At 47.0% G+C, this 22,455-nt stretch overlaps 2 protein-coding genes across 5 annotated transcripts; one reads left to right on the top strand and one right to left on the bottom strand.

Moving 5' to 3' along the window:
* The first annotated feature begins 754 nt into the window (after window positions 1-754).
* On the top strand, window positions 755-10,197 carry rnf34a (ring finger protein 34a). 3 transcript variants are annotated; one of them, XM_030358057.1, is made up of 8 exons: window positions 755-993; window positions 1,731-1,949; window positions 3,137-3,571; window positions 3,939-4,007; window positions 4,580-4,781; window positions 6,125-6,154; window positions 6,921-6,968; window positions 7,830-10,197. In XM_030358057.1, exons 1-8 carry the CDS (start codon window positions 988-990, stop codon window positions 8,015-8,017), a joined length of 1,197 nt encoding a protein of 398 aa, XP_030213917.1. In that variant the 5' UTR covers window positions 755-987; the 3' UTR covers window positions 8,018-10,197. The 3 variants fall into 3 exon arrangements, with proteins under 3 accessions (XP_030213917.1, XP_030213916.1, XP_030213918.1); XM_030358056.1 differs by having other exon boundaries at window positions 3,137-3,583; XM_030358058.1 differs by lacking the exon at window positions 6,921-6,968 and having other exon boundaries at window positions 3,137-3,583.
* An 84-nt stretch (window positions 10,198-10,281) lies between these two features.
* Window positions 10,282-21,145, bottom strand: kdm2ba (lysine (K)-specific demethylase 2Ba). Of its 2 annotated transcripts, XM_030358055.1 has the most exons (10): window positions 20,959-21,145; window positions 17,918-18,142; window positions 17,545-17,688; window positions 15,992-16,078; window positions 15,052-15,351; window positions 14,132-14,952; window positions 13,176-13,339; window positions 12,617-12,778; window positions 12,022-12,240; window positions 10,282-11,663 (listed from the first exon to the last, which is right to left on the bottom strand). In XM_030358055.1, the coding sequence occupies exons 1-10, from the start codon at window positions 21,010-21,012 to the stop codon at window positions 11,482-11,484; spliced, it is 2,358 nt and encodes a 785-aa protein (XP_030213915.1). In that variant the 5' UTR covers window positions 21,013-21,145; the 3' UTR covers window positions 10,282-11,481. The 2 variants fall into 2 exon arrangements, with proteins under 2 accessions (XP_030213915.1, XP_030213914.1); XM_030358054.1 differs by having other exon boundaries at window positions 14,132-15,342.
* Between the last annotated feature and the right edge of the window lie 1,310 nt (window positions 21,146-22,455).

The raw sequence follows: 22,455 nt of genomic DNA, 5'->3' as shown, positions 1-22,455 counted from the left end.
CTACCAATTCAAACATGCATATAAGATATCATGCATGATATGTACGTTCAATTACATTTAATATAAATGTACATTTGATTGATTTTAGATTTATTTAATTGTATTTTTAGGTGCACGGCCAACAGTCACAAACATAACATACAATACAGTAAAAAAGTATTGTTTAGTATGTAGATATCAAAACTCAAATAATAACAATAAAAAACACGCAATACATTTACAATCAAAATCTTTGATAAGCTAATATATAAATATATCTGTATGTATATCTATATTTTATATCTATATTTTTATATATCTACATATGTTTGATGTGAACATATATTGTATATTTGATGATCCATCTTGTTCCCTTCCCCTCTCCACTTTAATATATTCAGTAATTGTCCTAAAATATGTTATTATAATGAATGTGATTATAATGGAGAACACTTGATGAGCTGAGCATATTTGACTTGAGAGCACCCGAGAGGTGGTGTTAAAACAACCCTATCTCCAATTAAAATACATTTTGAGACTTCCGTATGCCGTGTTAGCCGGCCGTTTAGCTTCTTACGATACGAATGTTCATTGATTCAGCAATATGTAAAAAGTAATAGTTGTGGGTAAATGAAAGTTGCGCGTGAAAAACGCAGCTCTGCTCTGGCCTCCTCTGCGCATCTCTTCCGCAATGCGTTGCCGTTGGTGGATTCACAACACTACGTCATCGTCAGCCGCACCAGAGGCGGTGTTGCCAGATTGGGCCAGATTTCCCTTCTGGCAACACTGGACACAGTGGTTGCAGCCCACTGCAGCCAGTGTTGCCAGACTGGGCGGGATATCTGGACCAATCTGGCAACACTGCGCACCAGCATAGTGTGGACCTGCGCGTCCCGATGGGTCCGTGGACCGAGAAGAAGGAGAAGGCTTGGCTAGCTCGAAAGTGCAACTTGTCGCAATGACCGGACCGTCCGTCTGCCCTCCCTCAGGCCACACACTGGAGCTGCGATGAAGGTCCGCTTCTGTATTTATTATTATGTTCCGTCTGTGTGAGCTCAACCCCCGCTAGTCCGATACGTGTTGTCCTGTTAGCTAGCAGCCGTCAGCTCCCGCAGCTCCTCTAATGTTGTTAGGTCGGCAGGTTAAGCTGACGGTGGGATTACTGACTCTTGAATACCCAATAACTAGATACACACAGGTAGATAAACACCGCTTAATAGACATAAATGGTTGTATGTGATCATGTAAATACATTAATTTATTATTGTTGGTTTGGCCAAGACTCTTCATAGCTACATGCAGATATCATGGAGGATGTTTGCATTGCATTTACCAGAGATAATCTTGTTAATACAGTTTTTTTTTTTACTGTATGATTGCTAGTGAACGCATACATAATACACATGAGCTGGACAGACTGTGCGTCGTACAGGCATTTGTTTAAACTATATTGGCCTTGATGTGTCTAGGGGCTGTTCAATTTACATTACATATTACATTATATATTACATATTTTTTGCATGTATTTTACTTCTGCACTGGGAAAATGTCAACCCTTTTTCAATAAATATTCAATTTTCGTACAGTCGTTGGTGCCTGTTACATTCAAGACACCACAGATCGGCCTATTAATATTTCAGATAGTGCTGCTGTTTTTGGATCGCAAGAATCTGCCTTTGAGTGGAGCACGAAAGAACTCGAACACACAAGCCCCACCAAACACATGACGGTTTTTGTTTTGTGTTCGTCAGGCTGGGGCCTCGTCCATGTGGGCTTCATGCTGTGGTCTGCTGAATGAGGTCATGGGCACGGGGGCAGTGAGAGGCCAGCAGCCAGGCTTTGGAGCTGGTGCTGGACCCTTTCGCTTCGCACCCAGTGCGGGATACTCTACGTATCCGCCGACCGCCTCGGGGACCCAAAGTCTTGTGTGCAAAGCCTGTGGCCAGACCTTTTCTGTCTTCAGACGCAAGGTAAGGTGGCTGGACACCATTGAAGGCTGTTGGACTTCGTATCATATTAATTGTTAAAGCATTTACTTCATTTGTTGTACACTAGAATTCTGGTCAAAATACCTTAATGAGGACACATTCAGAGTTTAAATATAGAATCCTCCACTTAACCCAGCCAGCCATAGATCTAATGAATGTTATGCATGTGTAAAGATGCAGCCCATGTTTCAAAGTATTAGCATAGTTCTCTTGAACATGATGTTATTGGAAATGACAGTGGTATTATTTGGCTTTTCCGGTTACTGATGTTATTCTATGGGGTCTCTGATGCTTTCGTAACAAGCACTATTACGTCATCAGTCCCGTACTGGCGAGGACAACTTGAAGCCTCAAATAAAATGGAATACTTGTTTGTGATGCTGGCCGGCCAATATAAGTTGATGCAGAAACACCCCACTCTGGTCATAGTGAGTGTCGGTGGAGTGAAACTGCTCTTCTTGAAGCCTGAAGCTTACAAGGTGTCAACTCCAAGCTCTGGACCTCAATCCTGCTCCCATGGCATGCATGCATGCATGCATGCATGCATGCATATGATATAGCTTGCATGCTATGGGAGCATGTTTGTCTGTTCATTTCAGAGAGCATGAGCAGGTTCCTTTGAGGTTTGTCACTTAGAAGACATCTGTCTCTCTGACTCCACCTCTTTGGAGGAAAGAGCAGATGTGGAGGATTGAAAAAAGGCTGTAACTGTGATGACACTGAAGTGCTTCCCCAAATACTCGTGTTTTGTCCTCAAAAAATGGACTATGGCCATGTTTTTAGCTATGTGACAACGGTTAAGTTCATAGAACGCATCAGTCATGTAACTTCTAAACCGGCACTTAATCCGCACACTATCTTTACCTCAATCGGCTCTCTCTCTCTCTCTCTCTCTCTCTCTCTCTCTCTCTCTCTCTCTCTCTCTCTCTCTCTCTCTCTCTTCCCCCCCCCCCTTATATCGTCACCAGCAGGTCTGTTGCGAGTGCGACTGCAAGAAGTGCTTCACCAAATACTTTTGGGGAAGCCTCATAGATTGACTATGGCCATGTTTTTAGCTCCATGATCACTGTTAAGTTCATGCATGATCTGCATCGGTCATGCACCTTCTGAACTGTCTACCTCAATCAGTTCATGCTTCACTGTGTCTCCCCCATCATCACGCACACCAGCACGTCTGCCGCGACTGCAAGAAGTGCTTCTGCTCGCTGTGCTCGCTGCTCCAGGAGGGCCTGCGCGCGTGCGCCACCTGCAGCCTGCTGAGGGCCACTGCCTTCCAGCGGCCGCGGCTCATGCGGCTGCGCGTGAAGGACCTGCGGCAGTACCTGTTGCTGCGCGACATCCCAACGGACACCTGCCGCGAGAAGGAGGACCTGGTGGACCTGGTGCTCTGCCACCGCCGCTCCGAGGGGGAGGACGTCCACCAGCACGAGGCGGACCGCGCGGAGCCCCCCCACGAGGACCACCCCCACACCGCCGGCCTCCGCCCTCGCTCGCCCCCTGCGCCGCCGGCCTCGGTCGCCCCGTCGGCGTCGGAGCCGGCGGCCCTCCCCGCCCCCCCCGGGGAGGGGCCGCTCGGCAGGGGGGACAGCTCCGACAGCAACCAGGTGAGCAGCCAGGTGAGCAGCCCTACTATGGAGCATTGCCTCGTCGCAGGCAGGAAACATTAGATAGTGGGAGGAGCTTTTTAAATACCGTTTTTTTACCGTTCTTAAAAGCGCAGGGGGATGCGTTTGTTTCTGATTATTGTGCAGAATTATATACTTCTCACTTGAGTTTAAGTGTGTTTGTTTCGGATTTTGGTGCAGCAAAACGTACATCCCACTAGCGCTTTGGTGCGTTTGTTTCGGATTATTGTGCAGCCTTACGTACTACCCATTAGCGTTTTGTTGCATTTGTTTCGGATTGTGGTGCAGCATTGCATACAGCACACTCATCTTAAGGTGCGTTTGTTTTTGTATGTTGTATGTGCAGGGCAACGGCGATGCCACGTCTGTCTCCCTCCTCAACTTGGACCCTACCCCAAGTGTCCCCACTCATGAGGTGATTCATTGATTTTATCAGTCTACTTTTACGATCCTTCTTGAGGAAGTGTAAATCAAGAAGAGTGCCATGTTCAGTACAAAGTGTGTTCAACAGGGAAACATGATGAGCAGCCCCATTGTTTTACATTAAGGGCATTTAGCAGATGCTTTCATCTAAAGCGATTTACAATAAGTACATTTGTCAGAAGAAAGAGAAACGACAATATATCGCTGTTGGTACAGTAAGGATGTTCATAGAACCAAGTGCCACGCACTTCGAATTGCAAGGTTAACCCTTTCCCTGTTTACAACAAAGATAGCTAGGATAAGATGCTACTCAATGCTAAGTACTATTTTTAAATGCAAGGATGTACAACCTACAATAAGTGCATACATTAAGTACCAGGGCGTACAACATACAATAAGTGCATAAGGGGTTGGAGGGGGTAAGGGGGAGGCTATGCAGAGTCTAGGTGAACTCTATATAAGTGAGTCCTGAGTCTTTTGCGGAAGGTGGTGAGCGCCTCGCCGCCTCTGCAGAGACCTTCCATAGGACTCACGTGTTGGTGTGTGGGCCCCTCCCCCTCCCAGGTGACCCCCCAGGCGCGGAGGCGGGCCCGGGCCTCGCTGTCTGACCTCTCAGGGGCACGGGACATCGAGAGCCTGTCGGTCCGGCAGCTGAAAGAGATCCTGTCCAGGAACTTTGTCAACTACTCTGGGTGCTGTGAGAAGTGGGAGCTGGTGGAGCGGGTGAGCCGTCTGCACCGGGAGACGGAGGAGAACCGGAGATCAAGTGGGTGCTGCCGTCCTCCCATCCTGTGGCTCAGTGCTGTGCTACCATGTTTTGGATGCATTGTTATGTGTGGCGCTGCACGATATATAAAGTTTTCGTATCAAACTCTATCAGTCTGATATAAGACTTTTAATCGGATGTAAAGGTTCTTGCATACAGTTCGTTGCTAGGGAGTGACATGCAGGCTCTGGATGCACAGCGAACCTCCGATCATGTTGATCATTTACGATCTGACAACCAAAGACGTCTTAGACAGCCCCCGCTAGTCATGGAGCAAAGCTTCAAAATGAGCAAGCAAAAATAATTATTTCCAAATTGAAAAACGTCAGTTGTATGAACCATTTTGGTTACAGAAAAGACGACGTTGACCAAAAAACAGTACTTTGTCCAGAGTGCATTGTAATTGTTGCCACAACAAAAGGCAAAACGACAAAAAACATCCCCACTTAATTCGGCAACATAACGCTCTGTATAACGACTATAAAACGCTACAATATCACCCCAATCATTTTACCATGAAGGAAAAATATAAGAATTTTTGTTATTTAATTTTATTTTTTTGTCATATCGCAATACGTATCGCAGAAGACAATATCGCAATACGATTTTTTTTCCCTATATCGTTCGGCCCTGGTTGTGCGAGTGTTTTGTTTTTTTGTTGACTTAAGAGACCGTGAAAAAATATATTTTCTTAAATACTATTTTTTCAAAGGTACAACCTGTAATATTGACCCAGAGCATTTCAAATGGGAACTGCTCTCTAAATTCACAAATCTCAATACTGGAAAGAGTGGTCTCACTCGGGTTGCCAGGTTGAGACTGTACGAATAAAGTCTGAAGGTGAGCCGAGTGCAACATCATATTTTGAGAAGAGCGCAGTTATTGTATTTGGACAATGACGAGCGACAGCCAGTCCTACACTGTAAGTTGATCAGCTGATGTATTTGTTTGCAAACCAGCTCATGTGGCAAACCAAAACCAACGGCCCAACAGGGAAGTGACATTTCAGACGAGAACTTACTGGCTGTTCTATTGTGGTCAGAGAAGCCGATATTTAGACAAAGCATGTTTCCTCAATATTTGATGACATAACATGGCCCTTTTAGGATCTTGGACAATACGATTGTTACATATTGTACCTTTTTTAAATGTCATGCTTTGTACTGATCATATGCACCCCAATACTTACCTGGATAACAGTAATTATTTAATTAGCATAGTTAGTAAAGACTCAATTACACATATATAAATTCCAAGATTAGTCATATTTATTTATATCTTAATAATATCCCATTGGTGTTACAATTTTGAACAATGCTAACAGCCATCTTCTATTTCTTCAGTGGACAACCTGAGTGCTGCTGTGACTGCAGGTAAGAAGCAGCTTGTGTTCTACATATTTGGTGTGTGTTCGGTAGATCCTAATGAGCATGCACTGTAAATCCTATAATTATATATCAATTTTATTCTAATTTCCTTTGGAAACTTCATTTCCTTTTTCTATTCAAATAGAACCATATATTTTAACCTTTGCAATAATGATGGCCTCTTTATATTATAGCTATATTAAATTCCTGCTGTCATCAATATAAGATGCATTGTAAGATTGCACTTTATTAATCCAAAACGGGGAAGTGCAGCAAAGTAGAGAGCATTAAAAGCTAAATCAAACGAAATTAAGAATAAAAGAAAGATCCCATGTAAAAATGGCTGTCCAGGATTGTCATTCCATCCCAGAATCTCAGCGGGGGTCAAAAAGCCTAAACACTAGAGACTATGCTTGATCTCTTAACCCTTCCCTGACCTTAACTGTACACCAGTGATGGGATGACTGATACTCATTGTACACCAGTGTAGGGATGGCTGATACTGACTACACCACTGAAGGGTTGACTGATACTCAGTGTACACCATACTAGGGATGACTGATACTGACTACACCAGTGTAGGGATGACTGATACTGACTACACCAGTGAAGGGTTGACTGATGCTCACTGTATACCAGTGTAGGGATGACTGATACTGACTACACCAGAGAAGGGATGACAGACATGCTACCGCTTTTATACACTGGTTGATCACTTGATCCCAAAGCGCCACCTAACCTGGACTCTTGCTTTACCTGTCCCACCCACTAGTGGTGGCGTTGCCTCCCCCTCCTCCTATCTGCAATGGTGTCCTCGGAGGTAAGGCACTATGGCTCAAAAGGCTCACTGCGTGCTGGTCTTCATGTGTGTCCATCTCTGTGATTGGCCCCCTCCCATCGTCCTCCACTGACCATCACCGCTCCTGGCCGTCACGCTCACTGAACAGGGCCTTCATTCATTCACTATCCCAGCAGAAGCTTTTGTTCCTCTGTCAAGCCCTTCCATGATTGTTGCCGCTTTTTGCCATTGACCTCTTGTTGGTTGTTTAGCAGCTGCTGTTATCGAGTGACCGAGGTCAAACTGAGAACAAGCTAAACATTAAATCAATATTGGAGGAAGTGCTAAACAACAACAACAACATCAACAAGTGATGCTGATCACAGTGCTAATAGGGATCAGAGAAAGACGGGATGGTAACAATAAATCTTTTTTCGTCAAGCTGTCTACATTTTGACTTTCCTTTTGCATCAGAAGTTGAGAAGTCCCTGAATGATATCTCCCCCTGCTCACAACAAAGTTCATGTAGTCATTGATAAGATAGAAGACCTTTAGAATCACATTACCATGCAGATCCTAACAATGAAGCTTCTTCACTTCACTACTTCACTTACAGATCAGTCAAAGAACAATAAGTGGTTGTAATGGAAGTCAAAGAAAATGCTATTCCTTTTTCTGCTGCAGTGGGGCTTTTGGTTAGGCTGAACTATCCACATCTGAGCGAATAAGGTTCACGGAGAAAATACCAACTACAACTCTGCTCGCTCTATCTCTCTATGGCGATGGCATGCCACCCCATGAAAGCATCCTCATGACACCCTCCCTCACCTTGCTCTTCATCAGGCTTTTCTATATCGTCCAACCAACTCCCATCTGTTGTTTGTTCTCTCTCCCCCCCTGCAGATGTCGACAAGGCCAGGCTGTCCAGCCAAGACGACCACCTGTGCCGTATCTGCATGGATGCCGTGATCGACTGCGTGTTGCTGGAGTGCGGTCACATGGTCACGTGCACCAAGTGCGGAAAGAGGATGAGCGAGTGTCCCATCTGCAGGCAGTACGTGGTTAGGGCCGTGCACGTCTTCAAGTCCTGAGCTTCCACCTCACAGCGGGGCCATTCCTCACATCACCTCGGAGGTACGGCCATCGCTGCAGGGCCTCCTGGGAAGAGCATCCCGGCCCCTGATTGAACCGCCGGGTTTACGTTTGGTTTCCTGCGTGTGAGTGTGTCCACTGAGCGTCTGTGGTCCCTGTCGAGAGACGAAGATGAAGATCTGTCTTTATTTGAGAATATATATATATATATAATAACTTTTATAATAATCAATATAATGGAAAATTGTTGGTGGAAATGGAATTGATTTAGCTGATGTAATGTCGATGTTGGTTTCAGAATTAGGACTTTGATTGAAGGAATCCACAAAGAGAAGTAATGTAGAGTCTGCTCCTTAATGAGTCAACTAACCCTATTGATAACTTGCTATTGAAAATGTGCTTGCTCCTGAATGTGTTATTTCGTTTAAAATCATAATCCTACAAATAACAACCACTTGAATGAAGAATGTGTGGTTCTCAGCCCAGCTCAGTCTGTTTGAATGCCGCTCTTCACTATGCCACTGAGCCACAGCCACCGGATCAGTCCTCTACTTCCTGCTGCAACCGGAGCACTGCACACCTTAATGTGAATCACAGCTGAAACCCTGCTGACCTGCACTGCAGGCTTCTAACAATACAAAGGACCTGGAAGGGGCAATTAAACCAGGTGCCAAAAATACCTAAAGGGGTTATGTTATGCCACCAGGTGTGGGATGAGCCCTTACAAGCCGTTTGAAAATCAGTATTTTACTGTGATTTTAGTTATATCGAAGTGGTGTCCACCTAGATGTATGCTGGATAGATCGGTGTACCAGCCTACCCACTGGACTAAAGCAGATGGTGCTTATCTACCCAGCATACATCTAGGTGGACTCTCCCACTTGCGATGTCACTAAAACAAAGAAAAGGGCATAATTTTAAACGGCTTGTAATGGCTAATCACACTCACACCTGGTGTCATAATATCACCCCTTTTTGTCCCGACAGTCCAGGCCACGGTCGGTTGGTAGTGGTATGCTGGAAAGCACCTTCCGATTTGTACTCATTCTGTGCTCGTTTCACCAATGCCATCATTCCAGCGCAACCCATGACCCAATGACCTTAGCCGGGGCATCAATGCTTAAGAGTTTGATGCACCAATGGCAGTCGCCCCAGCCTTCAGGGTTTGCAGAAAGCTAATTATTTACATTACCAATACATTGGTAGTGCAAATAATTAAAATATTGATACCTAGTGTATCAATACCTACATTTGTTTCAACATTTGTAAATTTTCTTTTTGTTCAATATGGGATATATTCTGATGAGGGAATGGTAAAGGGATGCATTATTTATGTGCTTGGTTTCATTTTTAGTGATCCCTGCATAACAGTGAAAGCCTAAAGGTCTTTTGAGTGATGGTGTGCCACACTCGGTGGCCCTGTCTCCAGGTCACTGCCCTCAGAAGACACATCACATGGAGCAATATGCCGTCGCCCTATGGCCACCGTTTCAGCCCCTCATTGATCCCCCAACCATACAATACAACCGTAGTGCTAATTCACTTTCTTTTACTGTTTTAAAACGACGGTCAATTTGATTTTTCTCAGTAGTCTTCCATTTGTTTTGTCTTATGCACCGTGAAGGGAATTGGTAACATTGTTGTTTTTCTGTCCATTTATTACACATTGTAAAAAGTATAAAATATATACATAAATATATATATATAGCTTTGAGTTTACTGGCAGCTGTGGTACTAACTATACATGAAAAAAGTGACTTGCGGTACAGTTATACAAAACCATATCACTGAGATGTACAGATATATTTTTTCTATTTGATTTCAAATGTGTAATATCAGATTAACTTTGTGTTTGAGAGTCTCACTCTAAATGTTCCCTACGCTTGGAAAAACCAGCAAGACTTGGCACTGTTGGGTTTGCCACGTGGGGAAAAGTATTAAAAATATTTAGCACACACACCTACCTCCCCAGGTGAACCAATATGGGCGTGTTTTCTCCCCTCCTTGTTAAATGCAGTCTTCAGTCTAATCCATGGTGCTGTCTGAAGGCGTGTCATGTGGTCGGTGACAGTGGCTGAGCATGTCGCCCTTTCCTTCAGACTCTGTACAACAGCCGGTATTTGTATTTGGGAATGTTACAACTTTTTATTTTGGTAATTAAAGATTTTAATAAACATTATTGCATTGCATTTTTTTAAGGGAAAGGCCAGTGCGAATGCACAATACATTACTGATCGTATCTGAATTAAGTATTCAACACTGGTACAAGTGACATATTTTAATGAAATATCAGAACAGGGATGTTTTGGATTTACAAATATAAACAAGGTAAGCACATTCACGTGGGGTAACTGGAGTTATTTGAGCACAATACAAATCCCCACAAAAGGCCAAAATATAAAAAACTAGTACAAAATTTATAAAAAAGCAAACCGATGAAAACCTGTTGCACTTAAAGTGCTTTTGATGTGTGTTTTTTTGTTTTATCTGTATGGTAGCATCACGTGGATGTGGTTTCACTGAAAAAAGTGACCCTGGCCAACAGGAGTGTTTAGTCAATCAAGGCCTAACTGTCTTATAAAGGGCACAGAGCGTACTTTCAACAGTACTTTCCTTTATAGTAGACACCCCACATCTGGTATCTAAATATAGGCTCAAACTAGAATACAAGTATTTGCAGATATGTTAGCCAATTCTGTGTGAAACATGTATCAAATATGACACACTGAACAAAACAATAAATACAGAATACAAATCAATAAGTTAAAGTTGAAGATACAGGCAGATCTGACCCCCCAACACAGTCATTAGAGAAGACAATTCCTCTCAGTAATGGACATATATTCTAGTTTTTCTTTAAGTATATTTATGGAAATACATTCTGGATATTCAATAAGTATTTGTGATAAATTATTCAGATATCCATTACTGTACATGTGTTTTGCCTGTCCTGACAATCATAATTTCTGAAACACAATTTCAGAAACACTAATTTCAGAAACACAATGGCACATAAGAGACATAGTTGTTTTCAAGGCTAAGTGAAAAATAAAGGGACAATATTTAGCTCAAATACATGCTTTATAATATATTCGGGAGAGGAAAAAGTTTCAGAAAGACAGGCTAAACTCATAAGACAACTTGTATAAAAATAATTTCCAAAATGTAAAGAAACAAAAAACAAATGCCGCCAGACTCTCAATTACAAGCAAATAAAAAAGAACGGGGTTCCCCCTAAAAACACAAAAACATGCATCTTCCAACCCTCCTACCCCAACCTGTGTCTGTCCAGCGCAAAAGGAGTCCGTCACAGATTGAAGCCCCCAGAATTGAACACGCTTGAGGAGTTCAATCGGCGTCACATCTCAGCAAAACAGGATATGATAGAGAGTAATCCCAAACTCGTTTTCTTCCACTTAGTGCAAATACAGTTTCTGTGTCCACGTTGGCCATCCGGGGAGAACTAGCTGATCTTCTGCAGCAGTCTCTCCTCCTTCAGACCGAAGGGCACGCTCACAGACATCTCTGCGATGAAGCGCTCGCAGGCCATGCTGCTCACCTGCTTGCAGTAGCGCAGGTCGATCTGGCAGATGCTGCCGCAGCGCTTGAAGAAGGTGAGCGAGTGGTCCGTCACCCGGTTACACACTGGGGAGCACAGATCGGTTAGGATGAGGCACAACGTTTCAACCATAAATCAAAGTGCAAGTGTGGTTTTATTGTGCCCTATTATATCACACAATACCAGCTCCTAAATTGGAGAAGCTATTTTCCTGACATTTACATACTGTAACCAAAGTCACCGTCTCGTTAAATGATCAAACTTAATTTGCAAATACACAAATGGCTGCGCGGGGTTCGAGGGCCAAAAGGGCATCAAGGTCAGAAGGACATGAGACAGGGAAATCAGAGGATGGGTCATTCGACAGTGTATAGCCTCTTCAGGGTGAACAGGTACCCCATCCTCCCACAGATCCCCCCGTCCCCCTCATTCGGCCTGGCTCACCTGACAGGTTGATCTCGGTGAGCGAGTCCCGGGTGGTGGTGCCAGCGGCGGTCAGCAGGTTGACCGACTGGTCGTTGACGTGGTTGCAGTAGCTAAGGTCCAGGCGCGCCAGCTGGGGCATCTGGCGGCTGATGAGGCGCAGCGAGCTGTCCGTGATGTCCAGGCCCGCCAGCCGCAGCTCCACCACGTTGCGCAGCTTGCAGCGGTTGTCCAGCTGGCCTGACGGGACGGAGGGGCAGGATGGGGGAGAGTGTGAGTAGGTCTCAGTGTGAGGGCTCCCTCCTCTGAGCCCAAAGGCTTCTCTGTAGTTCTAAACTGAGAACCTCTGTGCTGACTGCCTCTGTGTCCAATGCAACCTGCGTTTGGAGCCCATCCAGAGATTAGTGGGTCCAGAAGCAGCTTAGCTTGAGTGAGTTCCAGCAGGAACCTCTTCCAACATGGACTGGTCAACACACATGCTGAACAGTTGTTTCCTCCCCATCACACACACACACACACACACACACACACACACACACACACACACACACACACACACACACACACACACACACACACACACACACACACACACACACACACACACACGGGCTACCTGGTCGGTTGTCCGTGGGGGGGGACAGCAGGTCCCTCATCTGGGCGTCCTTCAGGCCCTCCACCCATTGGACGTCAAGCATGCGGAGCAGCGGGCAGTTGGAGGTGCAGAGGGCGGACACCGCCACCCAGGAGCACCCACAGAGCTTCAGCACGCGCAGGCCTGAACCCCCCCCACACACACGCACACAGGAGTCAAAACAGGTCCTTTTGCACAGGAAACGTCTTCTTGTCTTGTGAATGGATTGTGTTAGCTTTACATTCCTCACACGACTAGTATTGAAGGCACAGGAGGGCGCGTTTGTTATAATAACGACAATAGTACTAGTTATAATAATCCTAATAAAGAAGTCATGTCACATATTAAATAAACCATAATAATGGTAACCATTAATGTTAAGAAATCCACCAGGATCTACCTGATAACATACATGTTGCCTAGTCTCTCACACACACACACACACACACACACACACACACACACACACACACACACACACACACACACACACACACACACACACACACACACACACACACACACACACACACACACACACCTGGCAGCCGGTTGATGAGCCAGCTGAGCTGCTTCTTAGAGATGTTGGTCCAGCTGAGGTCGAGCGAGGCGGGCTGCCGGCGGATCACCCCGCTCAGCATCAGCGGGGTGATGGACGTGCAGCGGTTCAGGTCCATGGTGGTCCACAGCCGCTTGTCGCAGCACCTGACAGACAGACGGACAGGTCAGACCCAATAATGGGACAACTGACGGGCAGGCACCTCACGGTATGCCACTCGAGAGGTTCAGCCATACGAGGTCAACACACCAGGTTGTATTAGGGTATTGAATGTTTTATGAACACAAATACCATTTGTCATTAAGAAGACCTCTTAAGGTTTACTACTACTGCTACACAACAGGTCCAACCACTTGACATCCACACCTCATTTACTATTTATATCACATTCTTCTCCTGGTTTCTGTGTAACGCAAGGAATCAATTCACCACTGTTGCGTCAACTGCAAGTCATGACCGACCCTGAAAGGCGTCATAAAAAAAGATCATGGCATCAGGTGTGAGTGTGATTAGCTATTACAAGCCGTTTGGAAACTGACCACCTCCTGTGCTTTACTGATATTACAAGTGGGAGCGTCCACATAGACAATCACAATATCAGCTACATACAGTCCACTGGGTATGCTGGTGGACTGGTCTATCCAGCACACATCTAGGGGGTCACTCCCACTTGTGATGTCACTACAACACAGCAAAAGGGAGGTTTTCCAACAGTTTGTAATGGCTGATCACACTCGGGCCCGGTGGCACAACATCACCCATTATAACAACCGTTATAACAACAACAACTGCAACAACAACAACAACAACAACAAAGGGGCGCCAGCGCAACACAAGACTCTACCAAACGTAATTCCAAAGGGTCCGCACAGGAGATCCCCCCCCCCCTCCCACTGACATACCATCCCCACAAGATTCGAGCGCCGCGGCGTGCTCACCATCTGTTCCACGTCTTGCAGACCCGCATGCAGGCGCACAGCTCCTTGTGCGAGAGGAAACCAAACACCCTCATCCACAGCTCCCGCTGCAGCACGTGGGTCCGGCCCTCCCTGGTGGGCAGCCGGTCCGGCGGGGGGCTGATGGGGGGCGGCCGGATCACGTGGCGCTCCATCTGCACGCACTTGGGCGGCGAGTGTGGCGGCAGCGGGCGGGTGGTGGGCGTGCTGCGGTTGAAGCCCAGCGGCGTGATGGGGCTGGGGTAGAAGTGGCGCAGCTCCCAGGGCGTGCCGCCGTTCATCTCCTTGGCGCGGAGGTGGGCCCGCTGGTCGCCCAGGTCGCCGCCGTGGTGGCGGAAGGGCTTCTTGGGCTCCTCGTTCTCGCTCTCGGGCTCCGTCTTGAAGGGCTGGCGGTTCTCGTTGGCCAGGCAGTCCTCCGTCTTCTGGATCTCCTGGTTCAGGGCCTTGCTCAGCTCCCGGCTCAGCTCCTTGTTGGGCAGCCGCCGCTTGCGCCGCACTTTGGGCCGCGGGCCCTTCTCAGGCGTCTCGCTGCCCCCCTCGCTGCTGGGGCCCGCCTGCGGGGAGCTGCAGAGCGACTGATCGCTGTCGGCCACCGGCGTCTTGACGGGCGGGGGCAGCAGGTCCGCCTTGTGCTCCTTGTCGTCCGCCTCGTCCCCGGGGCGCCCGCGTCTCTCCGCCACCGCCGAGCGGTAGTGGGGCTCCTTGTCTTCTTCGTCGTAGTCTTCCTCCTCCTCCTCCTGGTCCTCCTCTTCCCTTTTGATCTGATGCAGGAGTTTGGGGAAGAAGGGCTCGTCCGACCTTTCCTGTGGGGAGGAGAAACAAAGGGACAACGTTACCAACGCAACAACCTCCGGAAGCGTCTTAAAGTCACCGGCTTTTTGACGTGGAAACACCAGACCTACCTTCTTGTTGACGCCCAGGTCCTCGTACTCGTCCTCGTCAAAGAGCTTCCTCTTCTTCCTCAGCTTCTCCTCGAAGCGGGGTCGGCTCAGGCCACTGGGGGACAGCATGGGGGGCTGCCGGTGGTGCAGGACCTCCTCCGGCCGGTACCTGGGCGTCTCCTCCCGGTCGGGGCGCTTCTTGGGGGCCTGGGCCACCAGGACCTCGCCCCCCTCCTCCTTCTGGGGCCTCTGTTCCCGCAGCAGAGAGCCCGGGAGGTTGGAGGCATACTTGAATCCTGGGCCTCTTTTTTGCTTACATACCAGAGGGGGGGAAACGGAGAGAGACAACTTTATACCTTCAGCCTATCGCGAACCGGCAGAGCCACCGGCGCTGAGGGCTACGTGGGGAGTGGAACCTACATCAACAAACAAGCAATCTGCTGGATTCTGTCAACAGCGTCACACCACACCATGAGGGCATACACATCTTGGCAGAGAGTGGGCCCAGTGGGAATCGAACCTGCAGACCCTGGCAGGGATAACCCCATGCCTTACCAGTCGAGACGCGACCACCTCAGTGGTGGATAAGTAAAACCAGCATTTAACACATGCTTAGGCCCAACCGAACGCTAAACTAACACTCCTTCGAGGCCACACCAACACAGAGTTGCTGCTAGACCAGAAGGTATTGATAAACACCTCAGTTTACAGCAAGGGGCTGTCACTCACCAGCCAATCAGAAGCGCATGCAGTAGGCCGGATCTTAGTAACTGGAGAGGATGCTGTCTTGGATGTTTGATTTTTACTAATAGTTCATTCAAAACACGTAGCCTGGAGTCCTCCACCTTTGCATCGGTAATATCATACTGCCAGAAGCGGAGTGGACTCTTTCCTGATCCGACTGAAAGGCTAAAGAGTGAAAACAGAACCCTGACCAAAACACCTTTATGTTGGTACTTACTTTTCCTGTTTTCCCTGCATGGTTGCACTTGGGGCATTCCCAACAGTTGGGCAGTTCATCATTCACCACACCCGTAGCGTCGCTCACCTGGGGGAATAAACAGCAGAAAAGATCATCAACTACACTGCGCCTGCTCTGGATGAGCCCGTGTCCATCGCTCCCGGATGAGTTCTGACCAATGAGGGCCTAATTGGTCTGAGGAATCTATTTTGCCCGTCAATCCCGGGAGGGAGAAATGCACCCCTTCTCAGTGTAGGTAAACGTAGGGAGGGAGGTAGCAGAGAGCCTTATTAAGAAGAATTAAGATGAACAAATGTGTTGGGTACTGCCGTGCTCTACTGCTCTTTGTTCAAATCAAACTGGTTAAAGATCCCGTGGCATGAAAATTTCACTTCCTGAGGTTTTCTAACATTTATATGAGTCCCCCTAGCCTGCCCCAGTAGCTAGAAATGTTGTTGGGTGTAAAACGAGCACTAGGCACTTTGTTCCACCATTGAAAAAATGAAGTTCAGATGCGGCGTTTTGGAGTTTTCCCTGTATGTCGTCATAAGGGGAGATGCATCCTCCCCCTTCTTTGCATTGCCAGCCCAGTGAATTTGGCCTGCCAATGAGACACGACCGTGCGAGCGCCACGTGTGTGTGTGTGTGTGTGTGTGTGTGTGTGTGTGTGTGTGTGTGTGTGTGTGTGTGTGTGTGTGTGTGTGTGTGTGTGTGTGTGTGTGTGTGTGTGTGTGTGTGTGTGTGTGTGTGTGTGTGTGTGTGTGATTACACACACTGTAACGCGAGTGTTGTACACTTCTTTGTTATTTGGATAACCGTTCTGCTGTTGGTGTTATGGCGCATAACACGTCGGTTCTTTGACGTCTCTGGTATTTCCACAACGAGGTATGGTATTTCGCCATTGCGATACATCCACTGTAAACCGAGCGCATGGTACCGTGGCCGCAAGCTGCTCAGGGCCACACCCCCACCCTCCTCCTTGACCCGCCTCTCTCCTCCTCATTTGCATTAAAGCTACAGACACCGAAACAGTGTGTTTGGGGAATCGTCACTATGCGACTTGCTTGTAGTCGCGCTTACTCTGCAGCACGGCTGAATTTGGGGAACGTCTTCAAATACTGTGTTAGGAGCCCACTAATATCTATATTAAAGCATCCATAAAGTAGCATGCCATGGGACCTTTAAGCTTGGCCTGATCTAAAATAATTCCTGTGATTTGACACAAGACACGTGTCAAAAGATGACACATATCCTCGCAATGGATGCCTATGGGGGATAAAACAGTCAACCAAAATAATGTATAGTAGGTATAGTGAGTAACTGCTGTGTTCATTATGACTACGCGGTCTAAGGCCTCTGAGTCAGTCCCGTGAGTCAGCCTGAACAAAGCATAGGGTTCAACTTCCGGGATGCCTTTTGTGTTACTGTAACACATACACACACAAACATGTGTGCCAGGAGAGAGTGTGGAATGCCCGTGCTGTGACTCATCGGTTTTCTGGGTGAGAGTCAAAGACAGACTTCACTCCCAGACACACCCCTCCCGTCCTCACCTTGAGACAGTTGGGGTGGACGATCTCGTTGCAGATGGAGCACTCCATTAGCATGAAGTTGAACTTGTCCTCCTCTTCCTCCAGTGTGTCCTCCTTCCCCGCCTCTTTGCACACCACACACACCGCCGTGTGGGGCAGCACCGGCTGATGGGACACATACACACATACACGCACGTTGTTTATTGAATCCTTGACGTGTGAATGATGAGCGGTCTCAATGAACCACGGGTGTCCAGCCCATCTCCCCCCCTAGAAGACAAACAAAGTATAACTCCACATAACCTACTTCAATAATCAATGAAGTGCTCTCGTAGAGCGGGCATTGTCCCCATCTCTGTTAATTGCTCGTCTTTGACCGCCGGTCGGGACTCACCGCGATGCACTGACGCATTATGCACGACTGCTTCATGCGCCCCGGCCCCCCGAACTTCTTCATGTCCTTGCAGAAGTGGCACTCGCCACACTCTGTGCGCAGGCACGCCTCGCACTTCCTGCATCGCGTCCGCCGTCGCCGCGCTCCCGAAGAGTTGCGGTTGGACGGCAGCTTGATGGCCGCCGACGTTCCCACCTTGGGCTTCGGGCGATTGGCCGCCCGTTGCTACGCACACAAGACAAGAGAAGCAGAGACAGAGAGAGGGATGTTTCAGTATGGCTCCGAGCACAAGGGAAAAAAGTAGTAAGACACAAGGTCTATTTCTCAGTTTCTTTCCTAATCAGACCCCCAAACCAGGCAACGTTCCCCTCAAATGACCCCGACTACAACCTGATCGTCCTTTACCCCCCCCAGGCGAAGATCTAAACACTCCCTACATGACACATTCTCCAACTTCCCATTTCCCATGGAAGAACAGGGAGACAGGACTAGGCACGCCCCATCGGTTCTGGGATTCCCGCTGCAGGAAGAATCATTTCCCTGGCAACACATTGCCTCACTAGTGGTAATCCAGAGGTGCGACGCAGCCGATATGGGCCATATTAACCAAAAAGAAAAATATACCAGGCTGTCTCGGTCTCACCAGGCCTTATGTTGGACTGGGATCATTTTAGTTGATGCTGGTCTCTGGCAGGGAATGCAAAGCAGGGGCATTTGTTGCCATGGCAAAGATGAATGCAGTTAGTTATTTTAAGATAATGAAACGACCCAGTCTTCCCATCGTTCATAATGATAAATCACCCACATTGTGGTTAAAAACACATTTACAAACACGTCGTGCCCGTTGTCCACTATGAAAATCCTTATTTGACACGCAGTGTATTTAGAAAAAAATAAGTAAATAATTAATACGACCTTAGCATGCGAACATTCCAGGCTAAATTCAAATCCAGGCCGATTTGTTTACATCAAAGTACCAAAAGAGAGGGAACATCCAGTCCTGAAATCAGGGCCACTCACAAAGGAGCCTCTCATTTGGGTGTTGACATTTTATTATGCTTTTTCTTACTTAATTTCTGTTTCCTGCACTTTTGCTCAGATTGACTTTAGTACACAAAATCAACGTGATGAATCACATTGTCCAAGCCCGGCAGCTTTGTTTGCAAGACTATAGAAACAAGTGTGATGACATATCTTGATAAATAGACGAGATGGAAACTCCTTGGGATGACCAGGAAAAACATAGAAGCATGTTTGTTTACACTGGTAGTGGCTACTTGTTTCCCATTAGACGCTTGTTCAAAACAACAGAGGAAGGAGCTGTAGGTGACCAAACATAATGAGTCAAGGTGGAGCACCACTCCATTCGAGAGACGTCTTGCTCAGAGTGCCCTATTCCACAAAAACTCAAATCTGAAACATACAAGAAGTTGAGTCATGGGGTCATGTTCCTATTTTTATGAACTATATTGTGAAATAAATAACTAAGACAGAGGGTACTAGTATACGAATGAGCAGGAAGCAGCAGATGTTTTCGAATTCTGAACCATGAGGGCAGTTTCCATTTAACATTTTTCTTACTGTGCCGAAGGTTTGGAGACATCAGGAGAAGACATTATGAGGGTGAACAGCTACACCTGCCCCCCCTTGTATAATACATAACAAGTGTTCATAACATTCATCATCATCATCCTTCCAGTTGGACTGTGTCAACATCTTGCACCCCTCGTCAAACATCTGTGCCCAGGGGGCTTTTTAGATTAGGTCTATTTGGAAACAACTGCTAAGCAATATCAGTGAAAGGCCTCTTTGGTTTCTCTATCCACTCCGGCATTTTCATTTTAGACTCAAGTTGTAGATTATTTCCTTAAACCTTTGTGTCTTAAATCACTAAATCAACATCACAACTTAAAACCAGAACAGAAGAACAGTCAGTGGCTATTATTACAGATATTGCTCGGAGGCAAGAGATCAGCTGACCTATAGTTACAGTAACTTGAGTGAGTAATACTTGAGGAATTTGGAGATTTATTTGCCTAGCGCTTATTAAAAAATACAACAGCACGGTCCATTACTTATGTAATGCGTGTTAGCATCCGTCTGGATTTCACTGGAAAGTAATATAGCTCCCTGTTTGACTGACTGACACACACACACAAACACAAACAGAAAATATTACATAAGTTTAACAAACCGGTACCTCCACACTGTTGATTTGTTACAACAGGGGAGTGGTACTGCATTGCATTGCAATGCCATCTATTAAGTGCGAAAACAAATTATGCCTTTCCTCAAAAGATAGCACGGGTCTGATGATCATTATGGGCTTTTTGTTGACCTAACAGCCAAAGTGCTGTAAGAGCCACCTCATTGTTCCTGCTCCCCATCCCCCTTCAGTTCCTGCTTCACAACACTGAAGCCTGCAGCTCTCTTAAAGGCGCAGGGGGGACTTGGTGGAGCGCATATGGGGGGGAAAGCAGACTCACAACAAGGCTCCCCAGGCCCAACTACTGCGCTTCAACGTAAACATTCAAATCGATGCTATGGCCCGGGCTGAAGGAGAATGTTTTCCTAAAAGCCAAAGGGGTTCATATAGAGTCATGTCATGGCATCCGTGTGCATAACGATAACGTCGCCATCAGTCAGGCCGCGTCATAGACGACTATATTAAGACGGTTCACTGCGTGCTACAACCAAAGGCTGAAGGAAAATTATCTAGTGATCTCCAGGTGTGTACCAATGTAAACATAATTCGGATATTAAGCTATTATCCTCAAACATGAGTCTTGTGAAACGGGTATTCAAATGCATCTTAATTGCTCTAAATAAGGAAAGATGCGCTTATTCGAATGTGTATCATTTACAAAAAAGGTATCGCTATTCACACACACACACACACACACACACACACACACACACACACACACACACACACACACACACACACACACACACACACACACACACACACACACACACAAATTGACAATACTGCAGCAGCAGCAGCAGGCATGATCAACAAATAATCCATGAGTACTGACCTGTTCGGCATCTGACTCATAATCCTCCTCGTCTCCGCTTAGTGAAAAGGCCATGGTGGCTCCTTCTCATCGCTGGCCCGCACAACACAAAACTAACATGGCTGAAGCCTCCGAAGCTCTGCTGCTCTGCAATCTCTCTCTCTCCGCCGACGCGCCGTCCCTCTCGCTATCTCTCGCCCTCCCTCCTCAGCGCTCACAGTCAGTGTTGCCAGATTGGGAGGGAAATCTGGCCCAATCTGGCAACACTAGCTACAGCGAGCGGGGGCCAGTGTTGCCAGATTGGGCGGAAATGTCGGCCCAATCTGGCAACTCTGCACACAGGAACCAGCAGCTGCAGAGCAACACGCAATACAAAGCAGTAAAAGCACGATGGTAAAGCCTCATTAATATGCTCAGACAAGTTCAGGGGAGACGGGATTGGCCGAGCCGACGGCGGGGCAGATGGCGTTCGGTGGTAGGGTGGCGCACAATGGATGCCGACATGTCAGACCGGAGGTGGCCTCATGTACGGCTATCAGCAAGGTTAAAGAAAGAGGGGTCGGGACAAGTCGGTGTCACCGACGGATGCTATCTGCACAGGGCTTTCTCAGTGTTTATGAGGAAATAAATGAGCTAAATGCATTGCACGTGCTTTAATGTTAGCGTGTTTCTGTCTGATAGCAGAGCGCCCCGCTGCTCGCAGAGTTTTAGTGCTCTGGGATTGATTGCTCTCTTCTCGATGAAGATCGGCTCCGTTTGGTATTGGTCGCTTCTTTAAAGGGGAACTGTGCAACTTTTTTGGCTTAATTTACATTAACATAACAGGTTTAGAGTCATTGTGATGGTTGTATAACACTTTATGGGTCGATTGGTCGCTGTTTCGACTCCCTCTAGCGCATCTTGGCGGAAAAAGGGAATATGGAAGTTTCTGCCGGCGACCCGCCGCCCACTCTCGCAGGAGTCTCGGGTCTCGCGAAGCACCGAATTGCTTTACGGCACTACAGACCCACAAACACAGAACCGGCTCGATATAAACACAAGTAGCGAAGGGATTGTTACATTCATCATGGATCAGCCGACTAAAAAGAGACAGAGAAACCCAATGTCGGAGAGAGAAAAGGGAGACTGACCGACATTCCAGGATTCCAGGTTCTTGTTTATTTAGATCGCTAGACCGCTATTCGGATGCCTCAGATTTTTCTAAGAATGTATAGCCTATATCATGTGATATGTCCGGCTGGCCATATAATGCAGTACCCTGCACGAGAGCTGCTAGTTAGCACATGTTCGTCGGTAAGAGAACTGTTACGGTACGTAAACCTACATTATAGCTTGAGCCATGTTATACCTTTGAGTAGTTCCCCGTTTGTAAACATGTTTGTAAAAAGATTGCTTTGTAGTTTTTTCTTAGTTACAAGTCTGCAAACAGCATTGTTATTATGAGGCTTGATGCCCCAAGAAAGACGGCTCGGACTGCCTGCCCCGGTACAGCCACCACCCACATCCGAACTTTTGCGG

Source organism: Gadus morhua, chromosome 6 (genome assembly GCF_902167405.1).
Source record: "Gadus morhua chromosome 6, gadMor3.0, whole genome shotgun sequence".
NCBI lineage: Eukaryota > Metazoa > Chordata > Actinopteri > Gadiformes > Gadidae > Gadus > Gadus morhua.
The sequence above is the reverse complement of the archived record's forward strand: the minus strand, read 5'-3'. Positions and strand labels throughout refer to the sequence as shown.

What these genes read in the sequence shown, in the direction of transcription:
- rnf34a (XM_030358056.1), top strand. An exon ending in CAAGTGTCCCCACTCATGAG is followed by an intron (nt 4,008 to 4,579) that starts GTGATTCATTGA and finishes TCCCCCTCCCAG; the next exon opens with GTGACCCCCCAGGCGCGGAG. An exon ending in GAGTGCTGCTGTGACTGCAG is followed by an intron (nt 6,155 to 6,920) that starts GTAAGAAGCAGC and finishes CCCACCCACTAG; the next exon opens with TGGTGGCGTTGCCTCCCCCT.
- kdm2ba (XM_030358054.1), bottom strand. Translation starts at nt 21,012, where the DNA reads ATGGCCTTTTCACTAAGCGGAGACGAGGAGGATTATGAGTCAGATGCC. An exon ending in TAATGCGTCAGTGCATCGCG is followed by an intron (nt 17,689 to 17,917) that starts GTGAGTCCCGAC and finishes GTGTCCCATCAG; the next exon opens with CCGGTGCTGCCCCACACGGC. An exon ending in CACCGAGATCAACCTGTCAG is followed by an intron (nt 11,664 to 12,021) that starts GTGAGCCAGGCC and finishes TGTGCTCCCCAG; the next exon opens with TGTGTAACCGGGTGACGGAC.